Below are 27,159 nucleotides of genomic sequence, written 5' to 3' on the forward strand. Positions count from 1 at the left end.
CTTCTCCCTGTCTCCTGCTTATTGATTTGACCTGGGTCTCCAAGACCATCCCCTCATGGACCCCAAAATGGCCCCAACAGCACCAGATTCCAAGGACAAGACTCAGTTATCACCTGGGCGGCTTTCTCAGAGAGGGCCTGAGCCATGCAGCAGGCGCCAGAGCCAAGTTCAGAAGCGGTGAAGGGAGGGGGCGTTCACTAAGAACCCAATGGTGCCATGCGGTCCTGGCATTGAATGTCATCCCTCAGCTTTATCACAAACTCTGCCAGAGAAGAGCCTGTGATATCCTTCTTCCTTTTTATTGGCTCGTGCCATTTTCTAAAACCTCCTTATGGAGAGATAATTCACATACTGTATACAATTCACCTACTTAAAGAGTACACAGATCAATAGGGTTTAGTATATTCACACATGTACACCACCGTCGCCATGGTCACTCTTAGTACATCTTCATCACTTCAAAAAGAAACCCCACCCCTCCTGCTCCCCAAACAACCACAAATGTACCTCCTGTCTCTACAGATTTTCACGTGAATGGACTCATTTACTATGTGGACCACTCAGGCTTAGTACAATATTGTCAAGGTTCATCCCTCTCAGGGTGTTTTTACCTGGGCTTAAGAATTAAAATATAAAACAGTAACGGGGAAAAGCATACAGATTTATGTGCTTGTTACATGACACGGGAATCCTCATAAGAAAATGGAGACACAAAGAAATGGTCTCAGCATGTCCCATACCTTCTGCTAAGAGGTACCAGGCTCAGCTCTGGTGGGAGCCGGCCTTGGTTCCCAGCTTGGCCTCTCCCAGCATCTCCAAGCCCAGCACAAGTAGCAACCATCTGCAGATAACTTTGTAGCTCATGCTGGGTGGCCCAGGGCAGGGCACAGGCAGCAGCTGACCTTGGCCTGCATCTTTGGGAGGCCTCAGAGCCAGTGTACCCAGGGGACAGTGACAGCCATGCTGAGGAAGCACCCAATCTCCTCCACAAGTGACACACTGAATGGGCAGAATCACTGGGCACCGGAGCCCCACTGAAGCAATGTCTGCTCCGTGGGGCCCGCCCCTGCACAGCAGATGCTCCAATGTGGTTGCAGCCAGTTCTCTCAGCTGATTGGCCTGGGGGTAAATCCCTCCCATGGATGTTCCAACAGCAATCAGGACTCAACTACAAAAGGAGGGGCACACCTCAAGTGCCTGGCTCAAGTAACTGAGAAGGCTGTGCCACTGTACCCTATAGGACACCTACTACCTAAGGCCACTCTACTGGACTGGAGACATAGCAGCTCCACCTAATACAAAGAAACAAACACAGGGAGGCAGCCAAAATGAGGAGACAAAAAAAACACACACGTCCCAAATGAGAGAACAGAACAAAACTCCAGAAAAAGAACTACACAAAATGGAGATATGCAATCTACCAGATGCAGAGTTCAAAACACTGGTTATAAGGATGCTCGATGAACTTAATGAGAACTTGAACAATGAGATAGGAAATATATAAAAACAGACATAGAAAACATAAAAAAGAACCAGTCATAAATGAAGAATACACTAACTGAAATGAAGAATGCATAACAGGGAACCAGCAGTGGAGTAGATGAAGTAGAGGATCAAATCAGCAATTTGGAAGATAAGGAAGTGGAAAACACCCAATCAGAACAGCTAGAAGAAAAGAGTCCCTGCAAAAATGAGAATAAAGAGTCTCTGGGACAACTTCAAGAGCCAACATTTGCATCATGGAGGGAGAAGAGAGAGAAAACAAGGAATTGAAAACCTATTTGAAAAAATAATGACTTCAAACTTCCTTAACCTGATAAAAGAAATAGACTTACAAGTACAGGAAGCGCAGAGAGTCCCAAACAAGATGAACCCAAAGAGGCCCACACCTGACACATCATAATTAAAATGCCAAAGGTTACAGATGAAGAGAGAATCTTAAACGCAACAAGAGAAAAGCGTTAGTTACCTACAAGGGTGCACCCATACGACTGTCAGCTGATTCTCAACAGAAACTTTGTGGGCAAGAAGGGAGTGGCAAGAAATATTCCAAGTGATAAAAAGCAGGACCTACAACCAAGATTACTTTATCCAGCAAAGCTATCATTTAGAACTGAAGGCCAGATAAAGAGCTTCACAGACAAGAAAAAGCTAAAGGAGTTCATCACCACCAAACCAGTATTATATGAAATGTTAAAGAGTCTTCTTTAAAAAAAAAAAGATTTTAAAATATGAATAATAAAATAACAATATGTACATCAATAATTACTTTAAATGCAAATTGAATACATATTACAAAAGACATAAGGTAGCTTAATAACAAAACAAGAGCCTTCAAAACAAGAACCTTCCATATGCTGTCCACAGAACACTTCAGATAGAAAGACACCCATAAACTGAAAGGGATGGATGGTAAAAGATATCTCGTGAAAATGAAAATGAATAAATAAGCTGGGGTAGCAATGTCTATACCAGACAAAATAGACTTTAAACAAAGACTGTAATAAGGGATAAAGAAGGACCCTGCAAGCCCACTTCTGGGTATTTAAAAAACCCAACACTAAGTAAAAAAAGACGCACAGCCATCTGTTCATTGCAGCATTATTTACAAGAGCCAAGATATGGGAGCAACCTCAGTAAAGTGGCACGTATACGCAATGAATGTGACTCGGCCATTTAAAAAGAATGAAATCGCCGCCTGCAACAACATGGATGGGCCTAGAGAGTATTGGCTGAGGGAAATAAGTCAGACAGAGGAAGACATGCATAATTCCACTGATATGTGCAATATAAACAATAAATGAGTGAACAAGCAGACCAGAAGCAGACTCACAGATACAGAGACCATTGTGACAGTTGCCAGATGGGAGGGAGCTTGGGGGGATGGATGAGAAAGGTGAGGGATTAAAGTGCACATTGGTAGTTAGTCACAGGGATGGAAAGTACAGCATAGGGAATAGTAATAGTGTAATAACTGTGGTGCCAGGTGGGTACGAGCTTTACCAGGAGGATCACACATTATATAAATGTCTGATCACTGGGGTGTTCACCTGAAACTAATATCTAATACTGTATGTCAACTGTAACTGAAAAGTAAAAATTTATTTAAACAAAAACCAAAGCGGCTGCATCCTTTTATACTCGCACCAGCAGATTTCTCCTCGTCCTCACCAGCACTTGCTATTGTGTGACCTATTGAGAGCAGCCCCTAGCCCAGTGGTTCTCAACCTTGGCTGCAGGTTAGAATCACCTGGGAATCTTTTCAAAATCCTGATTTCTGGGTCTCATCCTCGGAAATTCTGTTTCTTTGTTATGGGGTGGGGCCACAACATTAGTAACAAACAGAATTTCTAAAGCAGGGGTCCTCAAACTTTTTAAACAGGGGGCCAGTTCACTGTCCCTCAGACCGTTGGAGGGCCGGACTATAGTTTAAAAAAAAACTATGAACAAATTCCTATGCACACTGCACATATCTTATTTTGAAGTTAAAAAAACAAAATGGGAACAAATACAATATTTGTATCTGCATGTGGCCCGCGGGCTGTAGTTTGAGGACCCCTGTTCTAGAGGATGAGGCCCAGAACTCAGGATTTTCAAGAGATTCCCAGGTGATTCTAATGTGCAGCCAAGGTTGAGAACCACTGCCCTAGTGGGTGTGAAGTGGTGTCTGATGACTAATGATGTTGAGTATCTTTTCATATTCTTACTGGTCATTTGTATATCTTCTTTGGAGAAATGGCTATCAAACCCTTTGTCCATTTTTAAATTGCCATTTATCTTTTTACTCAGGGCGCTGGGGAGGTGGCTCTGGGGAAGAGGGAGTGGGAGGTTTGGGAATTCGCTGTATTTCGTAGTTTGTAAAGTCTTTGTAAAAAGCCTCTACCAGGTCCCTTGGTATGTTGATGGCACGCAACCCAGGTTCTGATTCTGCCAGACTTCCCGTGCTGCTCGCATTGTCAGTTATCTCAGGGCCTCGGAAGAGCCACCACGGTTCCTACGCTAACAGGCTCAAGACGTATGTGCCAACGATACGTGCATGGCAGGCAGGACGGCACCGTCCCATTTCACAGGTCAGAGAACCGAGTCTTGGGAGGGCCGTGCGTCTTCCCAAGGTCCTAACCCGTCTAACGGAAGGAACGCAGGCTTTCTGATTCGGAATACGGAGTGCAATCAATGACTGCGTGGCCTTTGGAAATCCCTTCTGGGGGACAGGGCCTTCCCTGCCTTCCAGACCCCCCTTTCTTGTCTGTAAAATTGGGGCAGACACAGCGCGGCACTGTCAGGAGAGTCGGGAATGCAGTGGGGCTTTGCTCACCGGCTCGGCTCTTGCCCAGCCCGAGCCACCAGCCACCGTGTCACAGAAGCACAGGCTGCTGGGGAAGAGGCAGCTGCTTTCTCCGTGGCCTGATGCTCCAGGGGCGGGTAAATGGCACTGCCCCTCCCTAGGTCTCACCAGGGTGCGAGGCAGGGAGTTGGCGCTAACGCGGGCTGTGAGGAGTGAGAATTTAATTTCGAAGACAGAGAAGGTGATGGGATTGGAGGCAGTGGCTGCAAGGCTCCAGTGAGCCTTAGTTTAAAAAAAAAAAAAAATCAATGGCCCTTATTTAAGTCTTTCCTCATCAACCTGAGGTCTTCCCTCTGCCTTGGAACTTCCGGCACATGCCCTGGGCTCTGTGGATGCACCTCAGGCCTGGCCAAGGCTCCTCCCCTTCCTCCATCCCCCAGACCCCTCCCCACCAGGCTGCACACACCCACCACCCCATGCCTGCAGGTACTACTCTTAAACCCCAGGAATTTCACATGCACTCCACCCTCTTGGCAAATTTTAAGTGTACCCCACCCTCACCTCTCCCCACCTCTAGTCACCACTACTCCAGCCTTTGATTCTGTGAGCGTGACTCTTAGGTGTTGAGGTGTTTGTCCTTCTGTGACGGGCTCGGTTCACTCCGCACAGTGTCCTCCGAGTTGTCACATGGACTGACTGTCCCACTGTGTGCACACACCACACTTGTTTATCCACTTGCCCACCCAGGGGTTGGGGGATTTGCGAATCTCGGCTGTTGTGAATAACGCTGCAGTGAGCAGGGGGGCAGAGATCTCCCTGAGATCCCGATTTCAGTTCTTAGGATAAAACCCAGCAGTGGGATAGCTGGGTCGGAAGGCAGTCCCTTTTGTGAGTTTTGAGGCGTCTCCACACTGTTGGCAAGAGCGGTGGCACCATTTTGCTTTCCCACCGAGTCTGCCACGCCCTCACCGACGCCAGCCATCCTGACAGGTGTGAGGCAGTATCACTGTGGTTTTGCATTTCTCTGTTTTAAAAATAGGCCAAGGACTTGAATAGACATTTTTTGCCAAACAAGACATGCAAATGGCCAACAGGTCCATGAAACTATTAGATGGTTTTTGACCTGGAAAATAAATGTCAGTTTCGTGTGGTTTGGCCTCATACGTGCCAATGAGTCCTGTCCCCACTCTCTTCGCTCCAGCTCAGCGCTTTCAACAGCACCAGCCCTGCTCGTCAGCTGCCCTGTCACCCATCACCCACTAGTTATGGACCTGCCACAGCGTCTGCATTCAGCTGGCCCCAGCCAGCTCATCTTCCGGGAGCCTTGGCGCCATCCACTCTCCTGTTCGTGGGAATTATTACAATAGTCCTGCCCACTCACCCAACCCCAGTGGGCTTAGCTCCTTCTCACTGCTGCTCTGACCTTTAGACTGAGCTGTGCCTGGCACACCGCCCCCCTCCCCCCCATTCCAGTCCACCCTGGGTACCAGCTGCACTCACTGAGTCAGCATGGGTGTTTGACAGCCCCCAGGTCAGTCCTGCTTCCAGGGAGGGAAGTCGCTGGGCCCACACAGCCACCACAGGGCTGTAGGCTTCAGGCAGATCTAAAGAGCCCTCTCAGGGCGAACCATCCAACTCCCACTGCCCATCCTTCTCGCCCTTCCCCTCCAGGAAGCCCTCTCACTACCGGTGCTCAGCACCCTGTGTTCCCGGTGTGAAGCAGCCACCGTGTTCCACTGTCACAGTCTGCTCTGGGCCCACCCTGCCTGCTCCCCAACGAGGCTGTGGACTCCTCAGATTCCTGTTCACCTCTGTACACCAGGGCCTTGCATGGCACCTGGCAAAGCCCACAGTTCTGAGTGGTTATTGTCCCACCTTTATCCACATAACGCTCACAACCACCCACCTTTGTTATATCAGCAGAGCAAGGAACTTATCTAAGGAAATGCGGCTGGCAGGTGGCTGCGTGGGTTCACTCTCATCCCTGTCCCAGCACTGATCATCGTCCCCATGGGACAGACAGGAGAATGAGTCTCAAAGACAGCAGGGCCATGACTGGATGTGGGCACCTGGCTCAGAGCCCCGTCCTGCCCCCTGCCCCAGGCTGCCTTCCCACACAGTCGGTGCCATTGGTTGCAAAACAAAATGAAGTGGCCGCTGTCCTTGGCCCCATTGACTTGTGACTCTCCCTCCCCAAAAGCCACTAAGTCAGGCCCAGTGGCTCTGGTCACAGCAAGCAGGGCTCATCCTGCCTGCCTGTCACGCCCAGTGATGGCCAAGGCTTAGGGTCGGGCCCCGTGTGAGGGGGGTGGTTTAAAGGACACTTACACGTAAGCCCACCTACACAGGGCGAGGGGACATTCCTTCCAGCATCTTCCACCCGTCCTCTGGGGCGCTTGGGGAGGAAGAGGCATTGGTAACACGGAAAGGAGAAAGGGCCATGTTGTCCCTGGGCCCTCGGTAAATGCCCTTCTGAAGGAGGACTGAGCGGCAAGCAGCTGGACTGGCCGCAGAAATGGCTCTCGGGAGGGGGACTCCACCCTGGTCAAGGTCAGATGTTTCCTTCCCTTCCACACTCAGAAGGAAAGCACACCCAGGCTCCCAGGGCAACGGGTAATAGCAGAGGGGTTTCATCTGTCGTCATACTGAGCTACTGTCCCCAACTCAGCACAAGGCGAGTCTCACTGAGCACAGTGGCCGCATCCCTGGAGAGGCGTGAAAATCAGATCATCCTAAACAGAACCGCCCCTAAGACCAGGGGAGGAACCCTGTGGGGTCACACTTCCTTTTGGGTGTGTCTCATTCCCTCGCTCAGCTAGACTGGGCTTGGATGAGCCGCATCTGCCACCTACTCCCCGGGAGGCCTGGCCCCCGAGCCCAGGGCCCGTCCATAGGTGATTCTCTGCCTGTAGAGCCCAGTGTGGCTCAGGACGCAGCGGGGAGCCCTGGCACGGAGCCCGGGGAAGGAGCGTGAGCTCACCTTATTAGGTTTGTTTTTTAAAGTGTTTTGGTCCAGTGAGGTATTTATTATACAGGTCTTTTCCTTATTTCTCATTTATATTTTCTACCAGCTGTAATCTCACCACTTCTTATTCAAATCTCAGTCTGTGCAGCAAAGGAAACCTCAACAAAATGACAAAATGAAATGACAACCTACTGAATGGGAGAAGGCACTCGACAATGATACATCCATTAAGGAGTTAATACCCAAAATACTTACTAGTAAGGAACTCATATTACTAAACTCCAAAAACAATCTGATTAGAAATGGGCAGAAGACCTGAATAGACACTTCTCCAAAGAGGACACACAGCCAATAGACCTAGGAAAAGATGCTCAATGTCACTGACAGGAAATGCAAATTAAGACCACACATATCACCTCCCACCTGTCAGAATGGCTGCCTCAATAAATCAACGAACGACAGTGTTGGTGAGGAGGTGGAGAGAAAACCCTTGTGCACCGCTGGTGGGAATGCAGACTGGTGTAGCCACCAAGGGAAATAGTATGGAGGTTCCTCAAAAAATTAAAAATAACACTTCTACATGATCCAGCAAGCCCACTTCTGGATATTTATCTGAAGAAATTGAAAAGACATATGCACCCCTCTGTTCATTGCAGCATTATTTGCAATAGCCAAGCTATGGAAACAACCTGAGTGTCGATCAGTAGACAGATAAAGAAGAGAATATGACTCTTGTACTGAGCGAAATATGTCACACACAGAAAGACAAATACCACATGATTTCACTTATATGTGGAATCTACTAGTAAAACAAACAAAATCTATATATATAAAAGCCTAATATGCAAAGTGTCCCCTTGGGAGTTCGACCCATCGGGAGTTTGATCGCTCACTATGATGCGCACTGACCACTAAGGGGCGGCGTGGAACAAAGGGAGGCCCCGGCCGGCAGCTGCTAGGAACCTTACCCGTGCACGAATTTTATGCACTGGGCCTCTAGTAAATAGATAAAAACAAACAGACTCATAGGTACAGAGAACAAAGTAATGGTTGCCAGAGGGGAGGGGACTTGGGAGACTGGGAGAAAAGGTGAAGGGATTAAGATGTACGGATTGCCAGGTCTAAAAACAGTCACAGGGATGTTAAGTACAGCACAGGGAATACAGTCGATAATATTGGAATAACTGTGTATGGTGTCAGGTGGCTGTAGACTTATGGGTGAGCACTTCATAAGGCATATACATGTCTAATCACTGTTTTACACCTCGAACTAATATAATATAATATTGTATGTCAACTATAATTGAAAAAAAAAGTTTAAAAAAATGCACAGATTAGCAGCACCTAATGAAATAGTTTGCTGTACTTTAAAGTGTTTCAAACCAAAATATTCACAAAGGTTCATTGGAGTAAGGACTGTTCAGTTATACAATGTTAAGAAGTAACGATAATAAGTGCTGGTAAAAAGGAAGGAAAGAAGCATCTGTGCTAGGCAGAATAATGGCCCCCAAAATGCCTGCACCCTGCTCCCTGGGACCCGTGAATGTGCCCCTTTCCATGGCAAAGGGGACCCCGCAGCTGTGACTCAGGGTCTCGGAAGAGGGAGGTTACCCAGGCCCGTGTGGTCACAGGGTCCTTAGAGGGGGAAGGTCGGGGGTACTGCACTTTGGCGATGGAGACTGCCAGCTGGAGGTGCTGGGAAAGGTGGGGAAACAGCTGCACCCTGACTTCCGCCCTGGAAGTCCCATTCTGGTGTCTGCCCTCCAGGACTGTAGGACAGTGCATCACAGCTGTGTGGTCCTGAGCCACTAAGTGTGTGACAGTGTGTGACGGTAGCTGTGGGAGGTCAGAGTTCACCAGCCCTGCGCTCACAGCCACAGCCCGCCCTCCAAGTGCGCCCTGGGCCCAGACCACTGGCCCTCCAGCCCACCCTCTGCCCAGCACGCAGGAGCCCCTTAAAACAACCAGATTGTGGGCTCCCCGCAGGAGCCTTCAGCTACGCCCTTCACTCCCTGCCCCTCTCGGGGCACTTCCTGCCATCTTCAGGCAGCTGGCCCCTCGGGGGCTCTGGCTGCATTTGTAACCTAAACCTTTATACTATCCTAGAGGCCTGGGGCACGGATTCATGCACCCTCTAGCCATGTTTTGGGATCGGAACCAGCAGTCCAACATCCCCCGAGGGAAGTAGTAGTGCGTGAAGCGGCAGGCGGCCAGGGAGGAGCCCGAGTCCGTGCTGGGTGCCACGCTGCTCCCACTCAATCCGGCCCCACTGTGCCTGTCACTGCTGCCGCTCGGTAGTGCCGCCGCAGCGTGCTCACCAGCCGTGAGCCCGGCGTCTGGAGCCCAGTGGTCAGCCGGGCAGCGCTACCACTGTGGGAGCGCACTGACCACCAGGGGGCAGCTCCTGTGTTGAGTGTCTGCCCCCTGGTGGTCAGTGCACATCATAGTGACCTGTCGAATGGTTGTTCGGTCGTTCAGTCATTTAGGCTTTTATATAGAGAGATGACATGCTAACGCCCCTGTGAGCTCCAAGGCCCGGAGAACCTGCCTTGTTCCCCGTTCCATCCTCCGTGCCTGGGACAGCGCTTCCCACTGTGTGTTCAAGAGAGATCCTGGGATGAAGGAAGGCATGAATGTCCTGCAGGGTTTCCCTGTACATGGCAGGGTATGCCCTCCCTAAAAGAGTGTTTTAAGTCCTGTCCTTGGGAACTCACAGATCACAGCATCGCATAGGCCCACTCAGCAGCACCTCCTGTCTGGTCGCCCAGAACTGCGATGTCGGCTGTGAGTGCTGCTGCACGTCCCCTCACGTTGTTTTTATCCATGTGTGCACCACTGTCTCCTTTCCCTCCCACATGAACCCACGACCCTTTTCCCATGCGGATACGCCACGCCTCTGAGGCCGGGTGGGAACACGGACACTCTGTGCGGTGTCCTGACCGACATCACTACTCCGTGTGCTCCGTTTCCCCTGATCTCCACCTCTCACGTGTTGCTGGAGAAGTACTGTGTTTTCCCTTCCCCCGTCTCATGACAGGGCCCCGACCACGTGCCCAGGTCACGCACAGGCCAGCGATCTCTCGAGAACCACGTAGCTCCCTCACTCACATCTGCAGCTGAGGGAGCCCTGGAACCCAGGTCCTCGAATGTTGCATCTCTTTCTCTTTCTCTACAACCTACTCTTCGGTCTTTTCTGAGGCTCCAGCCGACAGCCGAGCCAGGAGGCCCCGGACCCCACTTGGTTGTAGCTGCGTCCTCGTCGCAGGCTCTACGGGTGGGTCAGCACATGCGCTCCTCTGTCGCCTCTTCACCGCCCCGCGCCCCCTGTGTGATAACCAGTGTCAGTGACCCCCTGCGGGGAGGCCCTTATTCGACGCTGGCATCTGCCCTGACTGCCCTCTTAGGATGAATTCTCCCAGCCCCTCCGTGTCTGTGCTGCACCTCTCATGACTGTGCGTGCAGTGTGTCCACAGCATTCTCTCTTCTCGGACTGGAATGTGCCTTTGCTGGAAGATCAATGAAAAAGGGGTGGAGTGTGGGGAGGGGTGAAGGCCGTGGCTGGTACCTTCTCTCACAGCCTTAAAAACACGGTCCAGAGCTGGTGGCCCCACAGCTGTGCTTTGGAAAGAGAGAGTGTACCTAACAGTGCGGCCTCTCAGTGTCTCCGTGTTGCATCAGCAGCCAGCTGGGCAGCAGCTGTCCGTGAGCCCTGCTCCGCCGCCCCGTCCCTGCGCTCTGAGCCCATTTAACCCTTCTCCCCTCTTCTTACAGCGACGCCGCCCCTCCCGGAGAGCCACTGAGCAAGAGCAGCCGGCCCAGGGTGACCTCCCGCTTCCCCAAGCTGTCCCGCAGCCACCCCAGGGAGACGCGCAACGTGGAGCCCCAGAGCGGCGACCTCTGACCTCCGTGGACTCCCAGACTCAGCCTCTGTGCTGCGCTGCTGCCTCCCCAGTCTGGCCACGGCAGCCAAACCCGCCACCTGGAGTGACAGCCACACGCACCGGTGAACCTGAGAGCACACCTTCCACCGGTCACATGGCACCGATTAAACTGGTCAGACGTGGACACGTGGGCACCACTCTCCCGGGTCTGCCCGAGCAGCCAGGCTTCCTCCTCTCCCTCCAGCCCAGGGGCCGGCGGAGGGCCAGGTGGGCGTGGAGCCCCTGGTTCCCTCAGAAACGGCCTCTTGGCTTTTCCCGCTGGGAGCTGGGCTGGGAGCTGGAATGACTGTTACAGTCTGTCTTTCTTTTTCCTGCAACTGCCTGCGGCCCAGCGGGGCGGTTTCCTTGCCGTTTCACTCCCCACCAGTAGCCATTAGACACGACCCCTTGTTAGCGCCCCACGGCCAGCCTCAGCTCGGCGGCTTCTCCCCCAGGAGACCCCGGGGCCTGTGTGAGAAGGAGCCCGTCGGCGATGCCGAACTGTGGTTCCCGGGTGACGCCTGGCTTCTGGGAGGAGCGGCCCCCAGGAAGCCCAAGGCCCCTGATCCGCAGGCACCTTCTAAGGTTTGGGGGACCTCCCCCAGCCAGCCATCCGTGGCAACATGGTGCCCCCACGGGGGAGCGCCCTGGGCTGCCCAGGAATCAGTGGCCTCGCCTTCCCAGCCGAGAGGCCTTGGGCTGTGAGAGACTTGGTTCTGCAGAGGCTCTTAGGCCCTCGGCCTGCAGACCTGGCCCCCAAGTTCGTGGGTCACCGCATGGCTCGCTGTGAACTGGGGCGCATTTCCACCTTGAACAGATCATGGTCATTCCCTAAGACAGACTGGAGGGCACCAGGCCCCTGGACTGATAAAATGAGAGCGTGGCCTCCCCCCGGCTCCCCCCAGCATTCCAAGTCAGACCCTCCCGGGCCAGGGCCGCCGGCTGTGCAGAATCATGGACTTGCCTCTCCCCTGGGCGCAAGCACTGTGAGGAGGAGGCTGCATTTCTGAGAGATACTAGAAAGCAGATGCGAGGTTGTTTGTAAAGAGACTGCGCGGGGATGAGCGAAGCCTGAGGACAGATCCGTAGGGAACCGGATGACGAACCTGTGAAGGACGGCCAGTGGAGCTCATCACCTACGCGTCCCGGAGCCATCAGCTCCACTCAGACCTCGGGGGCCCAGGTGGCTGTCCCTGGGAGGAAACCCTGTGCAGGGTAGTAAAGGTGCCCGTGGACAGGAGAGCCGCCTCCTGTGTACGCCGAGGTGCAGCCGCACAGCCGCAGAGCTACAGGCCCGAGTCCCTTCTGGGGACAGCCAGGTGGGCCGAGGGCCTGTTCTCAGGGCGGCAGGAGTGAGTGGCAGGGGACCCTGCGGTCAGTCCAGGGTCAACCTCCTTCGTTTCAACTCCCAGCCCCACTGCACCCCGGCCCCTGCGGCTGCTCTGGACAGAGCCGCCCTCCGAAATGGGCAGGTGCCCCACTCCAGCTGCCCCGCGCCACACGCTGTCTGCTCCACCTCCCTCGCCGTGACGGAGCCGAGAGACCCTCCAGCACTGCCGTCTGGACAGCGGAGCCTGCTCCCCGACGCCTCTCCTTCTGGTCGTATCAACACCCACCTCAGCGGCCCCACCCGGCACCTGCCCCAAACACGTCCGCATGCGATCCTCCAGGACCCTGCTCCCACCGCCAGGCGGACAGGTGCTCAGCCTGTACTCAAACAGGAGAAACCTTGCCTCCCATCTTCCAAAGCTGAATTTCTTTCTCATGGAAAACTCGCCCTGCTCTCCCACTGGTTGTAAAAGCACATTCCTAGGGCCACATGGGAACTTTGCTGCTTGCTCGTTGTACCCTGTTTTGTGATCGTGCAGAAACCCTGGAATCACCTTTAACGTACAGCACCCCGAATTTTAGCTCAGATATGCATGTGACACGCACATTACAGCAACTCCTCAGAGCCTTAACTTGGGAAACAGACTGTTCTGCAGCGATTTAGTCCATTCAGCTGCGGTGCGTGTGGAAGGAGGGACTTCCTGTTCCCAGAGCAGGAAGACAGACCCCGGGCCCGGCCAGGTGCACAGGTGCCAGCCCCTCCGGACTTTCCCCTGCCCTTCAACCCGGATCCACTTCCGAGGGCAGGCTGCCGACCTCCCTGCGCACCCCCCCCAGCCCGTGACCATCCGCAGGAAGGACGGCCCGCAGTCGACCTGCAGTCGGCTGGGCATGGCTGGGTCCAGCTCAGCACCCATCCCCGGCACACGGCTCCCTGAGGGACAGGCAGTCCCTTGCAGTGCGCCGAGCCGCAGTTAGACAGCCAGCGTTTGTCCAGTTGGGCCCTGGGGGAGGAGGTGGCTCTCCCGTCCACAGTGGCACCTTTAATACCCAACAGCTGGGCACATTGGGGGTCACCTGGTTACAGACGGGGTCACCTGATTGAGGAGTGAAGACAAGATACCGTTGTGTGAGACCTAGAGGGAGGCGCCAGCGGCGGGAGGGGGGTAGGGGGGATGTGGGCGTGGCCTAATCATGGCACTCGGCTCTGCCCCAGCTGGGAGCTTATTAAGATGAATCCTTTGATAACCACTGGAATTTACCAGGGTGGCAGGTTGTGTGTCGTGCCTGTAACAAAACAGAGGCAATCAAAGCTGTTCACATCGTGGGATCGATAACACCATGGTTACCAGTGCGCCAGGCAGCAGGCGCTGGAGGCCCAGTAGGGAGTCCCCAGGTTTGGGGCCAGCACACCGCCCGCCAGGAGACGCAGCACTGCCGGCTTCCAGCACCGGCGTGGCCTCCAGCTGGTGGCCTCCTTTTTCTCTGGGTATCACATGGGACAGGTTGCCCACCTGAGCACCGGGGTCCCAGGTCCCAGGCCTCAGCCCACCCCACCTGCTCATAGTGGCAGCCAAGAGGTGCCGGCCGCCCCTCACCTGGGGCCAGGCCTGTTCTCTGGGTCCCAGCAGGGCCTTCTAGCCAGTCCCTCCAGAGTCCTTCCTTCCTTCCTCTTGGTTCCTCTGCACCAGCCCAGCGTCCATCCACCGGGAGGCGCTTACACCTTGGCAGGCGTGTAACTGACTAAAGAACAGGCTGGCTTTCAGCCTCGCCCTGAGGATGGGTGGGCCCACCTGCCTGAGAAGGGCCCTGCCAGCGGCCACACCTGCAGGACATCAGCCTGGCTAAGGTACCTCCTAGCCGGGCACGCCGCCTGTCTGGACCTCTCCCTGGCGGTTCCCTCGGACGTGGTGCACACTGGACGGCGCCCCAGCCTACAGGCGGGCCTGGCAGAGGGCCCTTCCCTGGGCAGCGTCTGCCTCTGAGCAAGGGGTTTGCAGCGATCATGTTTCAAATATTGTGCATTGTTTCATTAAAGCTAACCTTAAATATTTGCTGTTCAGATTAGCTTCTGTGCTATTTTTGCACAATTGTAGCACTGTATATTTTATCTCAGATTTCCGTGCCAAAAGTTCGTTTTCATGTTTCTGTAGCACGCGGTCTTAATTATGTTTCTAAGCTAAAACATCAGTCCGGGATCGACAGGCACAAGGCTGGAGGCCGACGAGCCCGAGCTCTGAGCGAACCCCCTGCTCAGCCCGCAGGCCCTGGAGCGGCCTCCGTGGTCCGTCTCCTGACTTCTCACCGTTTCCACCAGGACACTGCCAACGGATGCTCCCGACTTCAGTCACGGAGCCCTAAGGCCATGTTGAGTGGCTTCCCGACCAACCTAGTCAGCTTCTGTAGGAAAAAATCTGATTTCTCTAAACGATGGCGCCTGGACGACCGTCCACGGTAGAGCGTGCTGGAGTCATTAGCATTTCAGTGTCCAGGGGTCAGCTCTTACCAGCCCGTGAACATCTTCCCGTCAAAACTGGGAAACCACTAGCTGACCTGTCCAGGCTGCCACCTGCCCATGAGGCCTCTCAGGTGAGCTGTGGAGGGAGAGGCCACTCGCTCACCCTCACGACTGTTTCCACCGGAGACCAGACAGGAGCTGCCCTTGCGAAGGCCGGGGCTGGGGACGCGGGAGGAGAGCAGCGTGCTGACCGCTCTGACCCAGACCCGGGATGGTTTCTAGGGGTGAGGGGCGGGGCTGACGAGGGTTTCTATTATCTGGATTCATCCTGACCGTCTTCACCTCTGCAGCCTTAGCTCCGCCCCCTGCTCAGCTGCTCAGTAAGCGCGGCTTGACTCATCAGATACTGACTTCGGGGAGGAGGGGCTGTGGGTGCAGGGGCCACTGTGGGAGGCCTCAGCCTGGGTCCCAGGGACGCCGTCGGGGGTAATACGGCAACGATGTGGAGTCTGGGCTACTGTCTGTGCCCAGGCCTGGGCGCGGGCGGGTTCGCTCTGAAACATGTAGTATTATTGTAACTACCCTGTTATGTTAAGGTTTACATGATAGAATTTTTAAACAAATGTGTTTAATTTTCTAAAATCTCTTGTATTAAAATTTTCTTTTGGAACAAGCTGTGGTAATTTTGTTACAATCTGGTGGAGATACACCTCTTTGCAATGGCAAATAAAAACGGTGACATTTTATACACGAAGCACTCAGTTCATGGCCTCTGCTCTGCGCCTCCGTTCCTGTCCGCAGCGGGAGAGGGGGTTTTCAGCGCGTTATAAACACCTCTGAAAGCCGCTCACCATTCGACATGATGCCCGGGAGAGGATTTGACGGGACTAACATCAGTTTAATTTGAAGTGAAGCAAAGTTTCACCTGATGTATTAGGCAGAGCTGTATAATCTGCACAGAGAGAAATAAATCCAGAGAAAAGCCCTCGTTACAGGTTCCTTTCCATTCACTCAAAAACGGGTAGTCACTGGGCACCGACTGTATACCAGGCATCGTGCTAGCACTGGGCATGCGGCAGTGACCAAGACAGAAAGGACGCCTGCCGTCTGTGGACTTGCCCAGAACAATAAGAGGATTTCCCCCAGACTGTCAGCCATCCAGATCACAGACTTCAGGCAGAGCCAGAAGCGCTCCCGCGAGCGGGACGGGAGGAAGATGGGGCCAGGCGGTCTCGCCCTCAGCACTGCGGACTTGTGGGCGGGGTACCTGCTGGCCGTCCTGTGCACTGAGGGGGTTCACAGCATCCCTGGCCGCCTCCCACTAGATCAGTGGTTCTCAACCTTCTGGCCCTTTAAATACAGTTCCTCACGTTGTGACCCAACCATAAAATTATTTTCGTTGCTACTTCATAACTAATGTTGCTACTGTTACGAATCGTCATGTGAATATCTGATATGCAGGATGGTCTTAGGCGACCCCTGTGAAAGGGTCGTTCGCCCCCAAAGGGGTCGCGACCCACAGGTTGAGAACCGCTGCTCTAGATGAAGCCAGAGAGGCCACAGGTTCCCCCATGAGGTGGTCCCCAGTGAAGACCCGTTGGCAGAAGTGACTGACAGTTAAGCTGTGACCTGCAGAGAGAGAAGGAAATGCTACACCCTCCCCCCCCCCACCCCCAAAATAGCCTTGGCTTAAAAATGCACACCAAACAGCAAGGACTCTATCTTCTTAACCTAATTATGGCGACTGAGGAGGAGAAACAGATTCTCAGAGAGCCCAGGGGTGAGGTAGGCTAACTCACACCGCCGAACCCCGGGCGGCTTCTGGCCAGGGCCCACGGCGGGTGTCCCTCAGCACAGGCCCAGCCCAGCCTGAGACAGGACAAACGCGGGTTTAGGGGCCTGCGTGTGGCCAGCCTCCAGTTTACCTGACCCCGGGCCACCACAGAGAAGCAGGCCCTGGCTCTGCACTTGAGCAGACGAGGGAACCCAGCACCGACACGTGCTGCCGGAGGCCCCCAGCCGACTGGGCCACATCCTAGTCTGTGGTGTCCATCTCCCCCTCCCGCCGCCTCCTTCCCCCTCAGCTCTCCTCACGGAGCCTCGGCTCCCGCGCAGCTCTCCCCCCTCCGGGACCTGCTCCCCGAGCTCTCCCAGGTACAGGCTGTCTGATTTTCCTCCGTAATCCACGTCCTAACTCTCTGTTTCCCTATTTTAAACCACGCTGCCTCCTTAGAAACATCAATTCCTTTGAAGCTCATACCACCTGCCGGTAACACCTCTGCTCCTATGGACCCGTGAGCTGCTTCTCCACACTCACGAGGTTCGGCACCCCTCTTCCCAAGGTCAGCACCCTGCAGCCTGAGGATGGGCACCCCTCTCCTCCAGGGTCGGCACCCCACTCACTGGCCTCCTCCCGCTGGTCTCACTTCTCTGAGCCCCCCTCTCCAAGGCTGTTACTTTGTTTTTTAATGTAGTACCTTTAGGCGCCTTTTAAATATATTTTTATTGATTCCAGAGAGGAAGGGAGGGAGGGAGAGAGAGAAAGAAACATCAATGATGAGAAAGAATCATTGATCGGCTGCCTCCTGCACGCCCCACACTGGGGATCAAGCACGCAACCCGGGCATGTGCCCTGACAGGGATTTGAACCGTGACCTCCTGGCTCATAGGTCGATGCTCAACCACTGAGACACACCGGCCGGGCTCAAGGCTGTGTCTTGGCACCACGGGAGCCTCTTCCAGGCGAGGGCAGCAATCAGTGCCTCTGGGGGCCTGAGGTCAGATCCCCTCTGACCCAGCTCTGTCCTTACAGTGCCTTACTCTGTGGAACGGCAGCAATGCTTCAGATTCCTCAAGACCTTCATCTGTCCTTTAACACACACACCTGCCCTAGCCTGCTTGGCTCAGTGGATACAGTGCTGGCTTGCAGAATGCAGGGTTCCAGGTTCGATTCCAGTCAAGGGCACATGCCTGGGTTGCGGGCTCAATCCCCAGTAGGGGGCGTGCAGGAGGCAGCCAATCAACGATTCTCTCTCATCGTTGATGTTTCCATCTCTCTCTCCCTTTCCCTTCCTCTCTAAAATCAATAAAAATATAAATAAATACAGCACTGAATTCTCCCAGTGTGACAAAACCAAAAAGAAAAAAAAGGGGAATACCTTTAAAAAAATTAATAAAAATATAAAACACACACACCTGTCCTCACACTCTTTCCCAGCTCTGGATCCCTTGGCCAGGACACCAGGGCTCCTCCCAATGCCCCAGCCCCTGTCCCGCCTTCACACTTGGTTGGCACAGACCCAGCCCCGTCAAAGCCCAGCCACATAACTTAGGAGATTGGTGCAGTTAGAAGAACTATTAGTGGATGTCTTTGCACGATGTATAAAGGTGGGATTTTGTGACGTCAACCACTGACTGGAGTGGGGACAGCTGTAGGAGCAGAGTGTCTGTATGTCACTGAAGTTAGGCTGATAAACTCACTCAACATTAACAGGATGTTAGATGTAATCCTCGTGGTAATCACAAGGGAAGCAATGCCCATCAAGGGATGGACAAGGGGGGGCGGGGGTGCATACAGACAGCGGAACATGACTCAGCCTAAAAAAGAATGAAACCTCACCATCTGCAACATGGATGGACCCAGAAGATATCGTGCAGAGTGAACTAAGACAGACAGAAAGACAAATGCTGCTTATTTGTGATTTCCCTTATATGTGGAATCTAAAAACAAATAAAATAAATGAATAAACAAAACATGAACTAGGTCACAGATACAGAGAATAAATTGATGGTTGCCAGATGGAAGGGGGTTGGTGGAATGACAATAAAAGGGAAAGGGTTAAGAAGGACAAATTGCCAGTTATAAAAGCAGACGTCCTACCCTATATAATAAAGAGGGAAAATGCAAATTGACTGTCACTCCATCACAAATACGGCTGCACCTACAGCAGAGGCCGAGTTCCCATAATGAGCCTTAACAGGCAATCAGCAGGGACTTGAGGATGCTCCCCATCCCCTCTGTGGGGCTTGACAGGGAACCTCAGGCCATGCCCCCCACCCCAGCGCCAGGGGACCTGAGGCTGCGCCCCCTGCCCAGCAGGGCTTGATGGGGGATCTCAGGTTGCATGCCCTGCCCAGCAGGGCTTGACAGGACCTCAGGCCATGCCACCCACCCTGGCGCTGGGCCAAGGGACCTGAGGCTGTGCCCCCTGCCCAGCAGGGCTTGACAAAGGTGGGACCGGCAGGGTCTGGATCTAACCCAATGGGGGTGGGCCAGCCAGGTCTGGCTCTTGCATGATTTCGAGGCACATGTGGGTGGGTGAGGACTTGACTCTGGGTCCCATGGTGCACCCCAGACTCTGACAGGAGGAAGATTTTCATATACAGTGGGGCCTTGACTTACGAGTTTAATTCGTTCCGAAACCAAGCTCGTTAAGGAGCTCGTTAACTCAAATTACTCTATCAACTCAATGCAAAAAATCGGCCGAGAGACAGCTGGTATCTCAAAAAACTCGTTAGTCAGGACACTTGTAAGTCAAGGCCCCACTATACATTTTACTAATTTTCTTTCATCTCTGACACTTCTATTATAGAGAAAGGGCAAATAGCAATATTAAAATATTTCCTCTAATTAATCCCCTTTTAATGTGCACAAATTTCGTGCACCGAGCCACTAGTCTATATATATATAAAAGCCTAAGTGACCGAACGATGAAAGACCAATCGCTATGATGCACACTGACTACCAGGGGTCAACACTCAATGCATGAGCTTCCCCCTGGTGGTCAGTGCGCTCCCACAGCCAACCTCCCGCGATTCCTCCCCCAAGCCGGCCAGCCCAAATCAACCCCTATGGGGACTGGGCGAGAGGGCCCTGATCAGCCCCGATTGCCAGCCAGGCCGAGGGACCCCACCTGTGCACAAATTCATGTACCAGGTCTCTAGTGGGGATATAAAGTACTAGATTAGGGGTGCTGTAATGAGATGTGACACACAGAGGGAAGGCATGTGAGACTCAGGCCAGGAGAACCAGGGACCAAGGGTGGCCACTAGGAGCTGGAAGAGGGAGGAAAGACTCTCCCTGCAACCTTCATGAGGAGCCCTGCTGACACTTTGTTTTGGGATTTGTACCCTCTAAATTATTAGAGAATACAATTCTGGAGTTTTTTGTTTTGTTTTTTTATTGATATCAGAGAGGGAGAGGGAGAGAGAGAGAGAAACATCAATGACAAGAGGGAACCATCAATCGGCTGCCTCCTGCACACCTTCCACCGGGGACCGAGCCCACAACCTGGGCATGCGCCCTGACCAGAAATTGAACCGTGACCTCCTGGTTCATAGGTCGCCACTCCACCACTGAGCCACACCTGCCAGGCAAATTTCTGCTATTTTAAGCCACCAAGTTTGTGGTACCTTGTTATAGCACCTCCAGGAAAAACACACTATCTAAATCCATGCACTCTCCCACTCACCCAGGGACCGCCAGCCTCACCTGGAGCCTCCCAACACCCTGCCAGCTGTCTCCACCTATCCCTCAACACAGGCACACGCACACACACACATACACACATATATACACATGACATGCTTGCACATGTACATACATGTACACATATACACATGGGTACACATACACACATACTTATGCTCACACACACATATGCACACATACTCTTATGCTTACACACATATACACATACTTATGTTTACACACACATGCACACATACTTATGCTTACACATACACATATGTACACATACTTATGCTTACACACACATATACACACATACTTATGCTTACACATACACATATGTACACATACTTATGCTTACACACACACATATACACACATACTTATGCTTACACATACAAGGAGTATATGTGCATATATAGGGTGTCCCAAAAAGTGTATACACACTTTGAATGATTGTAAAGTCAGTGTTTATTAACATAGAGTTCACTTTCAAAATTTAAGGAATTTACACAAATGAATAATGTTTTTGTCTGTGCTTATTTTCAAACTGATGACTGTTCTGGTCCAGGCCCTGCTGATAACGAAGCAACAAAACGGCAAACATCAAGAATCATTTCATTCTGTGTTTTTGCGCCCTCAATTCATCAACTGTTGCCAGTTTTGGACCATAAACTTTATGTTTTATGTAAAAAAGTCTAGTGGATAAATTTTCTTTGTTCAAAGCTTAGTCTGGCTTCACCCATTATTTCAAAGCAGTTAAACCTGAAAAGGAGTGAAAATTAAGTGAATAATCAGCTATTAAAGTGTGTATACATTTTTTGATTACACCCCTGTGTTCCCCCAAAAGATGTATAGACACTGAATAAGTATAAAGGCAGTGCGTGTACTCCAGCTGCATTTTCAAACTTCCAGTAGCATTTTAGGATGAATGTCCTTTGTTCAAACTTAGTCTGAAAAGAAAGACACATCAGTTGAGCTATCAGCTGTTAAAGTGTATCTACATGTTTTGGGACACCCTGTGTGTATATTTATAAATTATATATAACTACAATACATATATACATATATATACATATATATAAATACAATACATACATATATATATATGCTGTGTGTGTGTGTGTGTGTGTGTGAGATATGCACTAGCATAACCACTTCACAAAACAAGACATATTTCTTTCTTCCCAGAAGGTTCCCTCCTCCTCCTTCCTAGTTAATTCACACACACACACTCACACACTCCACACACACACACACACACACACACACACGACCCACCAAGCACCCCCTTTCTGATTTCCACCACCACAGATTAGTTTGCCTGCTCCTGGCCATCATATATCGAATCGTGTAGCATGCACTCATTGTATCTGGCTTCTTGTGTGCACATTCTCTCGGAGAGTCATCCCTTTGTTGTGCCTATCAATAATGCATCCTCTTTTACTGCTGACTCATCCCACCGGACCAAATAACGTTTTCAAAGCACAATCAGATCATGTCAACCCTGTGCTTAAAACTCACCAACACTCCTGAGGGCTTAGGCTGAACCACGACGCCTGACGTAGCCACTGGCCTCATATGGCCTGAATTCGGCGACCTTCCTGACTGGCCCAGCACGACCTGCGCTGTGGCCTCCATCCCACCCTCACACGTGACAAACTCATCCCTCCCGGGACATCTGTGTAAAATGGCACCACACATACCCACCCCCTGTTCTAGTTTATCCCACATTGTGTTCCTGTTTACGCATATGTGATGGGTCCACCCCTTGCCCTGCGAGCTCGGGGAGGCCAGGACTCGGCCTCACTCACTGGTGCATCTCAGTCCCTGAGTGACTTCCTTGGACGAACTGCAAGTTCAACTGTAGGCTGTGCTTTTTGTGTTACTCAGCAGTGCCTCTCAGTGATAGCCCAGGCCCCCTCTAGGCACTGTTCACCGTTAGGCATGGCCATGAATGTGAAAGGAAGCGATATGTGGTTTTCCAGGTAGAAGCTTGAAAGGCTGGCGCACAATTCGCCTTCCCGTTCCTCTGCCCATGGTGATTAAGCAAGTTCATGTGAGAAAGGCCTTCTCCTGCCAGGGCAACCGGGCGATTCCAATGACGAGAGCCCTCTGTGGACCTGCTAGTGTAGTAAACACATTATAAACAACAACCTGTTGCTGTCTGAAGACAGTGACTTCAGGGGATGTTTATTACCACAGCATAAACTTTCCTATCCTGAAGTGTACGGTCCTCTTCTCGGATGCACTCTCCACATTCCTCTCCTCCCACTCTCTCTGGAACCCCTCCGATCTGGCCTTTGCCCAGTCACTTAGCAGATTTCCCGTCAAGATGGCAGAACAGGTAAACACTGTGCTCATCTCCTCCCACAACTACATCAAAATCACCACTAATGATACACCTGCCACCAAGAACCACTTGAAGACCAGCTGAGCAGAAGCCCTCTAACCAAGGAGATAAACAAGAAGCCACACCAACACTAACAGGAGGGGCAGGGACATGGACTGGGCAGGCCCCATACCCACAGTGTGGCCACCGAGAATGTGGAGGGAGATCCTGACTGTGGAGGCCCCCGCGGAGAAGGGGTCCAAGGCCCCCACCCAGCTCCCCAGCCTGGGCACCAGTGCCTGGAAACGGAGTCCCCATAACATCGGGCTGTGAGAACTGGGGGACTGTGACTGAGGGCTGCTGCAGACCTAGGCACTGCAGGCCTTAAAGGGCCAAAGAAAAGGCTCACTCTGGGCTCCAGCACAGAGGAAACAGCTCAAAAAATGCCAGGGACATATGGGGAGGCACTGATTGACTAGCTTCAGGGCAAGGGCTGGAGGGGTGTGGGTCAGGACCCCCTCTCCAGGGATGGAAGTGCTGGCAGGCGCCATTGTTCCTTTGTCGAGTCCTCCCCAACCCACGCCAGCCCACAACAGGCAGGCCCCACATCAGCTCTCCAGTACCCCAACAGTGTTTGCCCCACCCGGGTGACTCCCTGAGGCCCTGCCCCCTGACTCGCACACTTGGCCAAACCTCTCCCAGTGCCTCCACGTGAGGGGCCTGCCTCGGCTCATGCTGTGGGCTTCCCTAGGATCTCTCACGTGTCCACAGACCCCGCCCCAGCAGCAGCTCGCCTCGGCGTGCCCCGCTCCTCTTGCGAAGCAGCTCCAGCACCAGCACAAACGGTGACCAAGGCCGGCATAAGCAGCAGCCAGTCGTGGCTTGGAACGTAGCTTCAACTAAGCGGCCACACACCCAGCGCGGGTGGCAGCTGGCCTGAGCTCGCATTGTGGTGCCTCCATGGGGTCCCAAGCCCGACGCTAGGGCCAGCCTTGGTTTACAGAAGAGCCTCTCCCAAGCACCCCCAAGCCCAGAACAAGCAGCTACCAACACAGACCCCTCTGTGGCGCCTACAAGACAGCCCCAAGCGGGGCACAGTGCTGGCTGACCTTGACCTCCGGAGCACCTCCCAGGAGGCTCCAGAAACAACACACCTGCTGGCTGGCTTCAGACCCAAGAGCACCACCCAAACCAGCTCCCCAGATGGCACGCCTGAAGGGCTGGCTCAGCTGGCACTAGAGCCACACTAAGCCACTCTCCTCCTTTGGGTCCGGTGCCAAACAACAGCGTATCCACCGCAGTCATGGCCAGTCCTCACAGCCAGTCAGGCTGAGGGTAAGCTCCACCCACAACAACAATCAAGGCTCCACTACAACAGAAGGACACACACAACCCACACCAGGGACACTCCTGGAGCAGCCAGCTCAGGTGACCAAGGACTGTGCACTGGGCACAATAGGACATCTGCTACACAGACTACTCTGCCAGGACCAGGACACAGACCAGGCCCATGCAACGCATAGGAACAAACACAGGGAGGGAACCAAAATAAGGAGAAAAAACAAGCACGTCCCAAATGAAAGAATAAAACAAACCCCACATAAATGAAATGAAATGGAAACAAGGAGTCTACCAGATGCAGAGTTCAAAACACTGGTTACAAAGATTCTTAATGAACTCAGGGGAAGAACAGATAAACTTGAGGAGAACTCCAACAGAAACATGGGAAACATAAAAATGGCGATAGAAAACAAAGAATCAGTCAGAAATTAAGGAACCAATAACTGGAATGAAGCATACATTAAAGGAAATCAACAACAGATTAGATGAAGCAGAGAATCAAATCAGTGATCTAGAAGGCAAAGTAGAGGAAAAAACCAATTGAAACAGCATAAAGAAAAAAGAAATATAAAAAATGAAAATGGTTTAAGAAACCCCTGGACAGCATGAAGCATACCAACGTTAGTGTCATAGGTGTGCCAGAGGAAAGAGACAGAGGCTGAAAAACATGTGAATAAGGACTGCAACCTTCCCTAACCTGGTGAAGGAAATAGACATACAAGTACAGGAAATGCAGAGTCTCAAACAAGATGACCCATAGAGACCCACACCAAGACACATCATAATAAAATGCCAAAGGATAACCATAAAGAGAGGGTCTTAAAAGCAGCAAGAGAAAAGCAGCTAGTTATGCATAGGGAGCTCCCATAAAACCTCCAGATGATTACTCAACAGAAACTTTGTAGTCCAGAAGGATTAGCACAAAATAAAGTGATTAAAAAAAAAAGCAAAGACCTACAACCAAGATGACTCTACCCAACAAGGCTATCATTTAGAATTCAAGGACAGAGAAAGAGTTTCCCAGGCAAGAAAAAGCAATGGAGTTCATCACCACTAAATCAGTATTATAAGAAATGTTAAAGGGACCTCTTTAAATAGAAAAGATCAAAAATAAAAATAAGGAAATATATGATAGAAAAAAATACTCACTGACAAAGGCTAACAGTAAAAGCTGTGGATCAACAACTATAAAGATAGTACAAAGGTTTAAAGGCAAAAGTAGGGAGATCATGAGTAATTACAACAATCAATTAAGAGATACACACAACAAAAACAAACTCAAAATGGCTAAAGGACTTGAATGTAAGACGGGAAACCATAAAAACCCTACAAGACTCCATAGGCAGCAAAATTGCAGACATATGTTGTAGCAATATCTTTACAGACACAGATCCTAGGGCAAGGGAGACTAAGGAGAAAATAAACAAATGGGACTACATCAAAATAAAAAGCTTCTGCACAGCAAAAGACAACATCAACAAAACAACAAGAAATTCCACTGCATGGGAGAACATATTTGCCAATGTTATCTCTGATAAGGGTTTTATCTCCAAAATTTACAGGGAACTCATACAACTTAACAAAAGGAAGATAAACAACCCAATCAAAAAATGGGCAAAGGACCTAAATAGACACCTTTCAAAAGAGGACATTCAGAAAGCCAAGAGACACATGAAAACATGCTCAAAGTCACTAATCATCCGAGAGATGCAAATCAAAACAACAATGAGATACCATCTCACACCTGTCAGAATGGCTATCATCAACAAATCAACAAACAACAAGTGCTGGAGAGGATGTGGGAAAAAAGGAACACTCCACTGCTGGTGGGAATGCAGACTGGTGCAGCCACTGTGGAAAACAGTATGGCGTTTCCTCAAAAATTTTAAAATGGAACTGCCATTTGATCCAATGATACCACTTCTAGGAATATATCCCAATAAAGCAGAAACACCAATCAAAAAGGATATTTGAACCCCTATGTTTATAGCAGCACAATTTACAATAGCTAAGATTTGGAAACAGCCTAAATGCCCATCAGCAGATGAGTGGATTAGAAAACTATACATCTACACAATGGAATGCTACGCTGCTATAAAAAAGAAGGAATTCTTACCATTTGTAGCAGCATGGATGGAACTGGATAGCATTATGCAAAGTGAAATAAGCCAGGCAGTGAAAGAAAAACACCACATGATCTCACTCATTTATGGATAATAATGAACATTATAACCTGATGAACAAAAAGATAGATACAGATGCAGAGAAGCATCGAACAGACTGTCAAATTACAGCAGGAAGGCTGGGGAGTGTTGGGGTGGGGGGCAGTAAGAGATCAAGCAAAGGACTTATATTCATGCATATAAGCATAATCAGTGGACACAAGACACTGGGGAGGGGGTGGTAAGGGCATGTACTGGGGGTAGGGGAGGCCAGGGGAAGGTCAATGGGGGAATATAAAAGGAGACATATGTACTACTATTTGTAATACTTTAAACAAGAAAATAGAAAAAAAGATACACACAAAAGTTTAAAATAACAACAAAAGCATAAATGTGGGGAGGGTGAGTAAAAACTGTAGTTATTTTAGAATGTGTTCAAACTTAAGAGACCATAAACTTAAAATAGGCTTTCATAAACATAGCTTGGTATGTAGCAGGGGTGGGGAACATCTGACCTGCAGGCCATATAAGGCTTGAGACTCATTTGGCCTGGCCCTGCCAAGTCATTAGGGGTGAGTTAATTAAATGTTTGACCAAATATAGAGGCTAATTTTGAAGTTGATAATTTTGTATGGCCTGCAAATGATGTTATAAATATCCAAATGGCCCTTGGCAGAAACCAAAAATCTACAAGAAATAAACAAGAAATGAAGAGAACGGAATCTAAACATAATACTATGGAAAGTCATCAGCATTCAAAAGAAGAGAGTAAGAAAATAAGAGAGAAGAACTAAAAAAAAAATCAGAAAACAATGAATACAATGGCAGTAATTACATGCCTATTAATAATTGCTTTAAATGTAAATGGACTAAATGCTCCAAACAAAAGACATTTGG

At 51.1% G+C, this 27,159-nt stretch overlaps 1 protein-coding gene across 2 annotated transcripts in view; it reads left to right on the forward strand.

Annotated features, from left to right (window-relative positions):
* SNX29 (sorting nexin 29) overlaps positions 1–15,711 on the forward strand; it is a 438,387-nt gene extending 422,676 nt beyond the window's left edge. For both annotated transcript variants that reach the window (XM_059693196.1, XM_059693200.1), the window contains exon 22: positions 11,022–15,711. In XM_059693196.1, the coding sequence (XP_059549179.1) occupies positions 11,022–11,151 (130 nt within the window). In that variant the 3' untranslated portion in view covers positions 11,152–15,711. The remainder of the gene's footprint in view (positions 1–11,021) is intronic.
* The last annotated feature ends 11,448 nt before the right edge of the window (positions 15,712–27,159 follow it).

The sequence above is a fragment of the Myotis daubentonii genome, chromosome 4 (genome assembly GCF_963259705.1).
Source record: "Myotis daubentonii chromosome 4, mMyoDau2.1, whole genome shotgun sequence".
NCBI lineage: Eukaryota > Metazoa > Chordata > Mammalia > Chiroptera > Vespertilionidae > Myotis > Myotis daubentonii.